Genomic DNA, 12,355 nt, shown 5'->3' with positions numbered 1-12,355 from the left:
CCCAGAGCAGGGCCCACGTGGCAACACTGGGCAGAGGAGCAAGGCTGCCCCTCCAGCGCCTGAGGTGGGGGGAGGCGGGCAGGGTGGGCTCAGCGGGAAGGGCGGGGGGTGGGGGGGAGGGCGGGGGGTGGGGGGGAGGGCGGGGGTGCAGGGAGGGTGCAGAGGAGGCAGGAGGCTGGGTGGCCCGAGGACCAGCCGGGCCCAAAGCAGCCGCCACAAGCAGAACCAGCTCCGAAACGAACGCACGTCCGGTCTGGGCCTTGCTGCTGCGGAACCTGAAAACTGAACAGTGCAGTTAGAGCCATGGCGTCCTCGCGGGGACAGCCGGGTCCAGGCCTGTGAATGCAAAGCTGCGTTAGGAAGTGGCACGGCCACCTGCCCTTCAGCTGACAGCGCGTGCGCCCGCAGGCCAACCCCACCGCGGGGCCCCAGGCCTCGGTCCTGCGCAGGTGTCCGCAGCGCGCGCCCTCCACCTGCAAAGGGGTGTCAGAGACAGTTGAGCTGAGCAGACGCTGAGGCCAACTCTCTAGGGCACACCAGTCAAGGGCTCGGGACAGGAGATACGAAAGGGGTCCATCTGTCCGCTCTGTGCAACACTGAACATTTAAAACGACATGTTTCTTTAAAAAGGGCCTGCATTTTTCTACATACCTTTTAAAATCAGCAAAATAAAGCAAAGCAGAACACCAACACGAGGACCTTTCTGCATCTTAGTTCGTTAGAAGGAAAAGGGAAAAGCCCCTCCTCACCAGAAGCGCCTGCTCCACCTGCCTGCCTCACCTACAAGACGCCCGACACGCACGACACAGGCTGCTACAGCTCGTGACCAGCCCCTGGAAAAGGCAGGCCATGCGTGTGGAAACCACGGCCCTCTCCCTGTACGTCACCAGACGGTGCACCTGGGATCCAATGTGAATCAGCGGTTGCTCTGGGTCTAGGACCAAAGCCTCGGCACTTTTAGGGATGAAAATTGAATCGGTTGCAAAAAAACCTTACACAAAAATCCTTAGGATTTAACAGTAACTCAAGGCTCCACGCCTTGGGGAGTTATTCACAAGTGTCCAAAACGACACTTCATTCACAAGTTTTAAAAACAGTCAAAAAGGTTACTTGAAATGCTCATTAAATAAACTTAAAAAAGTATCCAACCTCCTCCCCTAACTGATCTCTGTGGCTTCCCTCCTGGGTCTGCTGGTCCTGCCTCACATCCCGCCCCCCGTTAGTGAACCCCATTAGGACCCGTCCCTGAGAAGTCTGGGAGGAACCCACAGGACTGCAGGATCTTCTCCCCTGACTCCAAATAAACCAGATGCGGGGTGGGGGCTCTACCTGACTAAGGGCAGGAAAGGCAGGTCGACAGCAAACTGCACCAGGAGGGGACGCTAACTGGGCCCAGGAAGGGGCTCCGGCAGCGGGAGCCCAGCGCCACCCTTGCAGGACAGTGCGTGCCGCCTCTCAGGGCCCCAGGAGGGGCGGCAGGGCAGGGCTCTGGCCCACAGACTGCGCCCCAAACCTGACTGCCCTCAGCAGGGCCCCTGCCCGCCTGGCAGTCGGCAGTCATGCTGCCCTTACCTTCGCTTAAACAGAACAGAAAACAAACAGAACAGAAACAGAAAGAACACAGGAGAAGACGGGACAGCTGCTGGGAACCAGCGTCACGAGCCTGGCTGCTCACTACCCCAAAGCCACCGGGCCCCGCTCCGAGGGCGGGCGGCCCCGAGCGCTCCGCAGCTCTCCCCGCCGCCCGCCCTTCCTCCAGCGGGAGCCGCGCCGCAGCCACTCCCGAGCGGCCGGTGCCCACCGCCTGCGCTCCTGTACGAGCCCGCCTGCTCCCGCGCGGGCGGCGAGGAGACGGTCCGGGATGAGCCCTCCTGACAGCGGCCTCCCGGGCAAGCCTGCCCTCGCCCACGGCTTCCTTCCGCCTGCCCCTCCCAGCAACAAGGCTTTCTGTCGGCAGAATGAAGCAAAGTGCTGTTCGAAAGGAGGACCCCTGGGTGCAGGGTCTAAGCTGTGTCACAATTCAGAAAAGCTGCAGAACCAAGCACAGACAATTGTTTCTTAGGACCTTTACAAGCCATGAGAAGGACGCCCCAAACTGAAGTGCTCAGGAGAAGCCGCCGCCCTGCCCCTCCCGCCCCGCCCCCCAGGGGTGAGGCCACAGGCACCTGCCGGATGCGGCCCGTCCAGAACAGGGAGCCTCAACATTGCTTTTGGAAAAAGAGACAAAATTTCTCCTTGAGAAGAGCACCAGTCCGAGGAGGGAACAAGCGGGGCCACACGGTTACGCTCAGGCTGGCGGGCGCACTGGTTGCAGCACAGACTCAGAACAAGGGCGCGCGCCAGCTCCAGCCGCCTCCGCGTCTGCCCCCCGAGGTACACTGACATCTCCTGGCTTCCAGCGTCCTGAGTTTGTGAGCAAATAACACGCAGGGCAGGATGAATGGATTGACTTACTCCCATCTTTATAAAAATCGAATATACACACGAACACGTCAACAATTACGGAACTGGATCCAGCAAACCCGACGGGACAGCGCAGAGCGAGCCGACGGCCACGGTGCTGCTGCCCCGACAGCGTCCCCAGGGGCCCTGCGGCCCGGGAGAGGCCCGTACTTACACAGCACGCCTGCGCTCCTGCGCCGCACTGCCAGCGCGGCAGAGAAAGAACAGAGATAATGGTTGCAGCAGATCTTCCCAGAGGCTCAGCGACGGGCCCCCCCTGCGGGAAGGGCGCCGAGAACGGAGGGAGCAGGACTTCCTAATTCTGCCTCTTCGCCTTCCTGCCGCTTCCTCCGAGGGAACGCAGCTGCGCCCCGAGGCCTGGCTGCGCAGGGTCTAGGAAAAGCGCGCTGCACCTCGGGGACGGGCTCGCAAGGACCGTGTCACAAGAGAACGCTGGCCTGGGGTGCAGACAAACACAGCCCCGGCCCCGGGCACTCGGCACCGAAGCAGGCGTGGGGCTGTCCCCGAGGCCCCGGGGCAGTGCAGCCCGCGCCAGGCTGGCTCGCCGTCTCCCACGGAGACGTGGGTCCCCACGCCACGGCACTCAGGCTACTGCAGAGCGTGGTGGAAGCTGGCGCACCGCCACTGGCGACGAGGCCCTGCCGGCCCTGCCGTGGAAAGGGGCCTGGCCCACTCCTCACTGCGCGGCACTGCCGCCCCCTCGGGCTGCTCCCTCAGCTGGGCTGACTGGCTAGGCCTGCACACACGAGCACACCTGCAGCCACGGACGGGCACGGACTCCCGGGAAACGCCATGGAGCCCCGGGTGGGGCTGGCACGTGGCGTCCCAGGGACCAGCCGGGCTCTCTGAAGCAAGGGAGGTGGGTAGCCTGGCTGGACAGGGTTCCCGGGCACCTACGAGGGCCTGGGCTTCCCTGCACTGGCCTTCGGGGAGCAGCCAGCCACCGCGTCTCCAGGCCCGCTCTCCGCACGTTAGGCCACCTGAGAGCACGCAGGGCACACAGGCTCTCACAGGGGCTGGACGCTCCCCTTCAGTTCTGGTCACTGACTTGGAGAAAGGAAAGCACAAGGTCGACTGGGCACACAGGACGGCACTAACGCCCCTGCCCTGGGGGCCTCTGGGTCCCCGCTTGGGTGCCCGCTGGGCTAACCAGAGACGGTCAGTGGCAAAAAGCTTCTGTTTCCACGAATTCTACGGGGACCTCAGCCATGACACCCAGGGACGAAGCACAGCTAAAAAATCTGGGGTTGCGCTGGACCGTCGGCTCCACCAGCTCGGGTCCCTGTTAGAACCGGTCCTCACGTGGGCTCTTCCGTGAGCAGGGGCCCGAGAAGGCGCGTCACCAGGATGCAGGTCCTGAGGCTGCTCTATGGGGTGCGGGCCCCACCTAAAGCAACATCTGCAGGCTCACCCAGGCAGGGTCCCAGGGGACACACCAGCCTCGCCCGGGGTCCCGCTGTCCCTGCAAGACAGCCCCTCCCAGCACACGCCACGGAGGGTGCCTGGCCAGAGCCGGGGCCACCTTGCCCTCAGGTCTGCTGAAGGACAGAGCAGCCCCACCCACTCAGAGGCCATCAAAACAATTTAAAAAACAGGTTAATCAAAGCAATAACCAGATCCCCAAAGAACGGTGCATGTCACAGAGCCAGGGCCGTGGGTCTGCCACTCTGCACTGCATTTAAAATGAGAAAAACCACCACCCAGGTCTGTTCAAGCTCTGGGCCATCCCTCTGCCCGGCAGGTACGCCGTGGGTCCCACCGAGAAGCACACGCAGCCCCTCTGTGCCCAGGGCAGTATGGTGGCGACAGCCAGTCCTCGCCTTACTTGGGAAGCTAAAAGGGGGGGGCCATGCCCTCAGGAACCTGGCTGTGCAGCTGGCGCTTCCGGAGCTGCACACAGGGCCCCTTCCCGCCCCCCAGGCTGTGCAGCTGGCAGTGCCGACCCCCATTCCCGCCCAGGGCTGCAGGAGCCCTGGAGGGCTCCCTGACAGGAGGGCTCCGGGCTGGCCTGCACTGAAGATAAGCGCAACCATTATCAGATATTCTTTGCTGGGAAAAGGACGAGAATTGGTGCTGCTAATGTCCCTCCCTGACCCTCAGTCCCGGGGCGAGCGGTCAGACAGTAAGATCACGGAGAACAATGTCTACATGCATCGTAAGCACTTTGAAAACAAAAGAAAACAAACACTGGAGTCCTCGGAGGTGACAGCAGGATTTGAAGCCACCTCACACCAAACTGCAGCCCGTCACGTCCCGCAAGTTCGGCTCTTCCAGAATCGGCGCAGAGCCGCCCAGCGCACCGGACAAGTCGGCGGGCGGGCAGAGACTCGGCTGGCGGGTCCTGTGCCGGCCGCATCCTCGAAGAAGTGCCTCGGCTCGCGTGTGCCGTGCGAGGTCAGTCTCCCTGCCGGGGGTCACTCAACAATCAGGGCCACGTTTATGTGGGACAGATCTATCATGTGCCTGTGGAGACGGAAACAGACGACCAGCGTCACCTCTGCACGCCAGGGCCGACTCTCCGAGACCGGAGGCGGCCCCGGGGAGCACAGGACAGACCTGCGGCAGTCACCCGGCGTGCCCACGGGGAACGCCTCCCGCACGGTGGGGCGGCGACAGCATCCCTGGGCGTCCCCACAGGGACAGGGCACACGCACGAGCACACGCGGCAACAGCGACGCTGACCGAGCGCAGGTGGCAGAGCAGCGTCCCCACAGCCCCGGGGCCCACGTTACCTGTGGAACTTCTGCTGAAACGCTAGCGCGTGGGCTGGTTCCTTAAACTTAGCTATGGCCTTCCGCTGCTGGGGAAGCATCTGTAAGCTCTAGAGAAAACAGAGATGTGTGTTAACATCACTCTGCATACAGTAAAAACCATGCTGTACATGCGGAAACGTCAGACTTCACACAAAACTCAAGGTCAGCTTGATGCTCGGATCACGACAACAGCCTGCTCTCCGAGCCTGGTGTCACGGCTGCCCGCATCCGACCGCACCGGTGGGGGACCCGTTCTCCACACCCCTTCCACGGCCTGGGGCAGGCACCCTGCCCCCGCACCTCCCTGCCCGGCGGCTGCCTGCGGGCTCCAGAGTTGGGAAGTCTGGGCCCCTCTCCTAGAAGAACACGTGCCCGCCCTCAGGGGAGACCACCTCCGGGACAACGTCCGTGGACCGTTTGTCACGTGACACGGGAAGCAATGGCTAAGAGGAGGCGTTTGCTTGTGTCCGCACGGCCGAGCCCTCGGTCTGGGAGGGGCTGCAGGCCTGGCTCTCGGGGAGAAGAACACTGTCCGGAGTTCGCTTCCTGGCTGGCTGTTCCCTTTACACCTTCGCGCCATCGCGAAAACACAAGCCCTGCTTTCCAGAGGTCACAGTGCTTTGCAGGAATGACCGCTATTCGACCCAACCCAACGGTGAGCAGTGGTCCCGCGGGGACTGGTCTTCTCCGGCACCCAGGCTAGGCGTCTCCTGAGCCTCCTCGTGTCTGCGCCCACAAAAGGCTGCCCCGTCACCCCCGGCCGGCAAAGACGGGCCTTTCTCAGAGCTGTGTCTGCACCCTGTCTCCTGAGGACCCCCCCCCCCCCCCCCGTTTCCTCCTGGCTCCCTCACAGCTGCCCGGACTCCGTGTGACAGCCTCCGGCGGACACGCCTCCCAGGGGACCGGCAGGCCCTGTGGCCACGCCCAGACCTCTGGACACCTGGGGTGTCTGACCACCCTGTTGCCTCCCCATGTCCTGGGTGCAGAACGGCGGGCTGTTCTCACAGGAGACGCCAACATCCTCAAGGGCACCCGCAGCCCGTCCTGGCCACTCAGCCCAGGTGCCGAGGAGCAGGTGTTCCGTGTCCTCACTGACCCGCCTGCCTCGCCAGTCCTATTCCCCGACGTGACCCTGCCTTCCTAGGCGCCACGCGTGGGCTGGGATGCTGTCGGAGGCTGGCAGCGTGGCGGCCGGAAGCAGCGCAGGACACCGGGACAGGGCGCGCTGGCACCAGGCGTGCCCACAGGGGCTCCCCCGCTGCTGCGCTGCCCTCAGGGTCACGAGGTGCCCTGTCTGCACTGTCCCTGGGAGCGCTGAGGTCCTCTGTGGTTTGGGAGGGGCTGACGGGAGCGCCTGGCTCGTGGAGGTGCAGGGCTCTGTCCCAAGGTCACACACTAGGAAACGGCCACACTGGGCCTGACCCTGGAGCCTGATCTCAGGACCCGAGGCCAGGGGCTGCACCGGCTGCAGGCCACCTCCGGGCTCGTCGGGGGACAGTGACCAGCTTGGGGCTGGGCACAGACAGGCCGCCCCTGAGCACCGGGCGGCCGGCACCCTCCCGTGAGGAAACGGCTTTTCGTTCCCATGCCACGGCACTCCGCGCATCACAGGGCAGCACGCGTCCCTAACACAGGCCCAGGCAGGAGACAGACTACGGGTGGGGGATCTCAGAAGTGGCGACGCCCCTGCTCCCGGTCGGGTTCTGGACAGCTGGCCTGGCCGGTCCTCCAGAAGGAGCCCTGCAGGAGGCCGCCCGGCACGGCCTGTGGCCCCTCCCCAGGGCCTGCAGGGGACAGTGCGGGGCTGCTCTCCCCGCGCCCTCTCCTCTGAGGTCCTGAAACGCGCTGCTCGCTCCTTTCTGCCATCGCTCCCTCCTGGCTGGGAAACTCCACAAAATCTTGTCCTGACTGTGAAAATAAGCGTCTGTAGACAAACATCTTTAAAAGGGACTTTGTAGAGGCTGTGCGCACAGTTCACGGGAAGAATGTAATCTGGGAGCCACACGGCCACCTCGCCGCCACAGCGCGCAGCCTCTCGGATCCCACCTGCAGGAGGCGCGCGACCGTGGACCGCACCTGTCCGCGGGGGAAGGGCCCAGAGCGCAGGCCCCGCACGGGCACCAGGTGGCGCCACAGCCCAGGCGCCCGGGCTCAGCTGATGGGAGGCCCAGCCCCCCCTTTCAAGTCCCGTCCGTCCCGTTCAAACCGCAGCCGCAACGAGACGGCGTTGGAAATCTCTCTACAGTTACACCCGCCGCCACCACTCACACCCGTGCTGGGGCACGTACACCCGTGGCTCTCGGCACCCGTCACCGGAGGTCTGACCGTCACACCCCCCCAACCAGCCCAGGCGCGTGGGGCTCCGTCCCGGGTGGACCACAGGCCTCGGGTGCCCCAGGGGACTCCATGGGGACCAGGGGCCTCCCGCGTTCTTCGGCCTGAGGGTCGTGGATGCAACCGGAAAGCACCCTTCTCCTGGTCCTCACCCTCACTCAGACCAGCCGTTACATAAGCCGACACGGCTCCTGCTCACTTTCCGGCGCCCTCGCTGACACCGGACGGTCACACAACGACCTCCAGTCCTTCCTCCTCTGAACAGGGGACAAGGCAAATGGGAGGGAAGGCCGTCCCCGCTGGAGCGCTGCAGGACGCAGAGCTCTGATGGCCACGAGGCGGGGCGGCAGGGCCTCCGTCGGCATAATGGACGCAAACAGTGGGCAGCGGGGGCCGGGTAGCAAGGCAGCCTCCGCTCAAGGGTGAGCAAGGCTGTCCCCACGTGCCCCGGGGAGGCCACACCCAGCCCCCACCCCCTCCCCACAGGGAGCGCCGGCCTGAGGACTCTTAAATCTGAGCCACTGCTGACCCGATCGGACCCCGAGTGCTCCGAGCAGGACACACCTGGCACCTAAAACGCTCCAGTGCCCGCTCCGTCCCTGCACACGGCACAGGCGATGGGCGGCTGTCTGGCCCGCCCAGCCCACGGGAGTGCCCTCTCCCGGATGGGGCCCGCGCTTCTGAGAACTTCCCGTCGCCGTCACCACAGACGACACCGCTGAGCCCGACACCTTGGGAAGGCAGTGCCGACAACGCGATGTGCAGGGTCCCCGCTGCGCACGCCCAGCAGTGCCCTCCAGTGCAGGGACATCAACCCGTTGAGAATGACCCGCTGGTCCCCCACCCACCCATTGGAACACGCCCCCACCCACTCAGGCGGCCAGCACACTCCCACAGCACGCCCCCAGGGCTCCTCGGGAGCCCGCGCCCCTCCAGCCATGTTTACGAAGCGCACCGCGCCCAGCGGCGGACCAGATGGGTGGGGGCTGCAGGTCACAGCTGTGACGTGAGTGACGCCTGGCAGGAAGCCAGAAAGAAGCAGGCTGCTCATGGGAAACGGGGAGCTGCAGGGACGGGGTCCCGTGGGCACTGGCAGCCAGCCCGGCAGAGACTGTTAAGCACTCAGAATGAGCCAGTTTTCACACGAGGAGACCCAAACACCGTCCACGTTAGTCCGTATTTGTGAAACCCAGTCCAAGTCCCACAGCTGTTCACGTGGGAAGCTCTTTCCGGAAATTAAGGTCAAGGAGGCCACACGCTTTAACACTTTTTAAATTATTACAAACAGTAGCGTGTGACAGACAAAACCTATGTGCACAGAAGCCTGCGTGCGCGTCGGAATGCTCTGAGGACCCCAAGCACCGCCTGCTTGGGTGGGGTCATTACTCTGTGGGGCCCGTGAGAGGGCACCCGAAAGGCCCCAGGCCCAGGAAGCACCACCCTTCCCCTCGGACGCGCTGCTGCGCCGCCTACCTGGATGGGCCCCACGGAAGTGAGCAGGCCCTTCAGCTGGGCGTCCGTGGTGGACGACGACAGCCCCTCCACAGACACCACGCACGGCTGCGGCTTGCACTCCACCACCCGCAGGTTCTGCTTGTTGGGCATCGGGCGCCCGCGGCCCAGCGGCCCTGCCGCGCCCCGGCCTCTCCCGTGCATGGGGACCTGCCGACGACAAGAGTGAGTGGTCAGCGCTAAGACATAAAGGAGAGCAAATGCCCAGAATCCGGGCAGCGCGCACGGGCTGCGCGTTCCGTCCAGGTTTTACCCACTCAGAAAAGGAGGGACTGTCGAAAGGCGATCCCGCCCCCGCAGACTGGACGCAGGACGAGGCCGGAGCCGAGCCGGCGCAGTCCCGGTGCGCAGCAGGGGCAGGATAGCCCCTCTGCGTCCCCGCCGTGCTGCGGAAGCAGCAGGACCACGGGGCCAGTGGGCAGCTCACTGAGGGTTCGGGTCGGTCCTAAGGGCACAGAGCCCGAGTTTCTCCCTCCACGCCCCAGGCTGGCTCTGCAGGGGGGGTGCCACCCACTGCCACCACAGGCGCCGCAAGCCACCGCCCCCCAGATCCAGCTCACGTGGCCAACCACCACCCTGTGGCTTGAACCCTAAGTGACAAGCGAGCCCTGATGTACTTTATCAGAGCACCGGGCTTAGAGCTCCAGCACCACTGGAGGCCAACAGAGGGAGGACGCGGGACGCGGGGCGTCATGTAGGCCACTGAGGCCCACCCGGTGCCACACCAGGCTGCTCAGCCAGGGCCGCCGCCGCCTTCCCCTCAGACTGTCAAACGAAACCATGACAACAGCCAGGACAAACAAAAGCCATCTGGTGTGCATGAAACAAAATTATACCTATTTTTTGTCAGATTGGCAAAAAAAACTATTTTTTGGTGCGCCCCGGGGTGAAAAGGCTGAAGCTCACTGCTTCGGGCAAACAACTGCGGGGGGCGGGGCGGGCGGGCAGGGGGTTCTCAGGTCTTCCTCACTGTGCATCTGCAGACCACACCTGCCTGAAGAAGCCCTGCACTGGAACGACCTAGAGACTACTTCCTGGGCCTGTCCCCGTCACTTGCTGCAAGGATGGAACACTCCCATCTGCCCTATATCATGTTCATGGGATAACACACCGAAGTAATAAAAATAGTTTCAAGACCCAGAACCTCCTTCCTACTACCTCACTGGTTAAGTGTCCCCAGGAAGACGGGCAGGTAGGATGGACTAGTAGGTTCCAGAGCTTTCTCGGAGACACAGAGTGGGTGCTGCTGCCTCTCCCCCCTGCACATTTCACCAGGCAGGCACGTGGCTCTTGCGCCAAGCAGAGACCGCGCAGCCGCCCCTCTCTAGAGGGTGCGGGGCGGGCCCTCCGCCACCAGGGCCAATGGGAGCACTGGCCACGCCTCTTGGAGGGGCGGCCTTAAGCTCAGCTCAGAAAAGGAGACCACCCACTGCCCCAGAAGGGGTCCTTGTGGCAGACGCCAGTACCTCTCCTCTGGCAGACTGAGCTCAGAGAAGACACCCTTTGACCCACAGGGGAGGAGGGGGGTCAAGAACCAGGGTCAGAGCCCCTTTTCTGGGCAGGGCACTCCACCCCCCATGCCCGGCCCCCACCTGTCGGCTGGGGTTAAGGGGAGGACGGGGCAGGGACCGCAGGCTGGAGAAGCAGCGGGGACAGGGCGAGCACGTCTCCCGCACGGGCAGGGCAGCAGGGGCCGCCCTGGGGGGGCGCTGCCCTGGGGGGGCGCTGCCCTGCGGCTCAAGCCTGCTTCTGCGAGCACGTCAGCGCTCAAGGCAGAACCGGGAAGCCGGGCCCCTGACCCCTATGTGGGCACCCCCACCCAGTCCCGCCAGCCTCGCGGCCCCGCCCTGGCACGGGGCAGCCGCACCTTCTTGGCCGGGTGGATCCCCTGGATGCTCTTGATGCCTGGAGGGCCCGCCGGGTGCATGTGGGCGCCGACCGGCAGGTGCTGGGGCTGCGGGAGGGCCCCCTTGGTCAGCGTCACCTTGCGGGCAGGCTGCTGTCTCGCTTCCGGGGGCGGGGGGCACTGCTGGGGCTGGCCGTCCGGGTGCAAGAAGCCGTCGCTCTCTCCGCCCTGCCGGAAGGAACGGGCGGCACGGGTCAGCGTCTGCGGGGCCCGACGCCCCGCCCCCACGCCCGCGAGCGCTCGGCCGAACCCCAGAACCCCGCGCCTGCCGTGGCATCAGCGCCACCAGGGGGCCTCTCACTTGACAGTGTCTGGGTTTTAATAACATCTTTGAAATTAAAAGCACCGAGACCTTGGACCGCGCACTCAAGAGCCTGTAGCTAAAGGAACTGCCGTTTAACTCGGTGGAACGCTGCTGAGCTCGAACACGCCCTGCGCACGCACACCCGTGTCGGAACCGCGCGAGTGCGCACAGGCAGCGCGTCTACCTCTTGCCCTCTGCTCAGGCCCGAGGCAGGCGGGCCGCGTCCCGGGCGCGAGTCCAGCCCCTCCTTCCTCGGGGGCGGCGCCCGGCGCGCGGACTCCGGGGCGATTTCCGAGGGGGAGCGCGGGTGTTCTCGTAAGAGCTCTGCGAGTCTCACCTTTTGCATTTTACTGAAGTTCCCTCATTTCATGGCCTTAAAAGCCATTACTCGTGCAGGAAGCAAGCTCACACCAAGCCACTGTGCTGACCGTCAGGACACCGCCGTTGGCGTCACTCACGGGCCGCGCCACGTGCAGTGTCTCTCCAGCAGGCAGCTGGTGGCCAGGACGGGGCGTGAGCACCAGGCCGTGGGCCCTGGCCCTGCTGAGTCACGTGCTCAGCAGAGACAGGTGCTCGGAGGTGACCAGTGAGCTCGAGTCTCACGAGGCTGTCCCCCGCAAGGACAGGCGCAGGGGCCCCTCGGTCCGGGCCCGGGCCCCCACGCGGACTGCTCAGCAGCACGGCGGTCCCTAGAGGAGCCTGGTCACCGAGCCCCGACGCAGTCTGTGTGCTTGGTCTCCTTGCCCCGTATCTTTTGGAGTCAGTTTAATGAAACCAAGGGAAGGGACAGGCGCTGCAGCAAGACGGTACAGCCGCCCGTCTCTATACCGCGGTTCACTGATCGCGGCCTCACGTATCACGGGGATCTTAAAAATATTATATTTAATGACTTATCACGGGCCTGTCGCCCTATCGCGGGACTTTGCGGTGCTGTGTACGTACGTCGTTAGTCACGTAGGTTTGAGAGAGAATATGTTTAAGAACACAAGTAGTGTTTACAGAAGTGTGGGGAAGGTTCTAAGCGTGTGGGAAGCTTATAAAGCCTTGAAGTCCGTATAGGTACTGAAATAAATGGACGGTTCC

The 12,355-nt window shown here is 64.2% G+C and overlaps 1 protein-coding gene across 1 annotated transcript in view; it reads right to left on the bottom strand.

Annotated features, from left to right (window-relative positions):
• Positions 1-4,608: 4,608 nt before the first annotated feature.
• The window catches only part of RBM33 (RNA binding motif protein 33), a 62,214-nt gene continuing 54,467 nt past the window's right edge, over positions 4,609-12,355 (bottom strand). Inside the window, exons 15-18 of the mRNA XM_090286924.1 lie at positions 10,930-11,136; positions 9,024-9,212; positions 5,196-5,284; positions 4,609-4,926 (exon numbers count right to left, since the gene is read on the bottom strand). Of these exons, the coding sequence (XP_090143050.1) occupies positions 4,878-4,926; positions 5,196-5,284; positions 9,024-9,212; positions 10,930-11,136 (534 nt within the window). The 3' untranslated portion in view covers positions 4,609-4,877. The remainder of the gene's footprint in view (positions 4,927-5,195; positions 5,285-9,023; positions 9,213-10,929; positions 11,137-12,355) is intronic.

The sequence above is a fragment of the Furipterus horrens genome, unplaced genomic scaffold (genome assembly GCF_987537825.1).
Source record: "Furipterus horrens unplaced genomic scaffold, mFurHor1.1.pri manual_scaffold_9, whole genome shotgun sequence".
NCBI lineage: Eukaryota > Metazoa > Chordata > Mammalia > Chiroptera > Furipteridae > Furipterus > Furipterus horrens.
The sequence above is the reverse complement of the archived record's forward strand: the minus strand, read 5'-3'. Positions and strand labels throughout refer to the sequence as shown.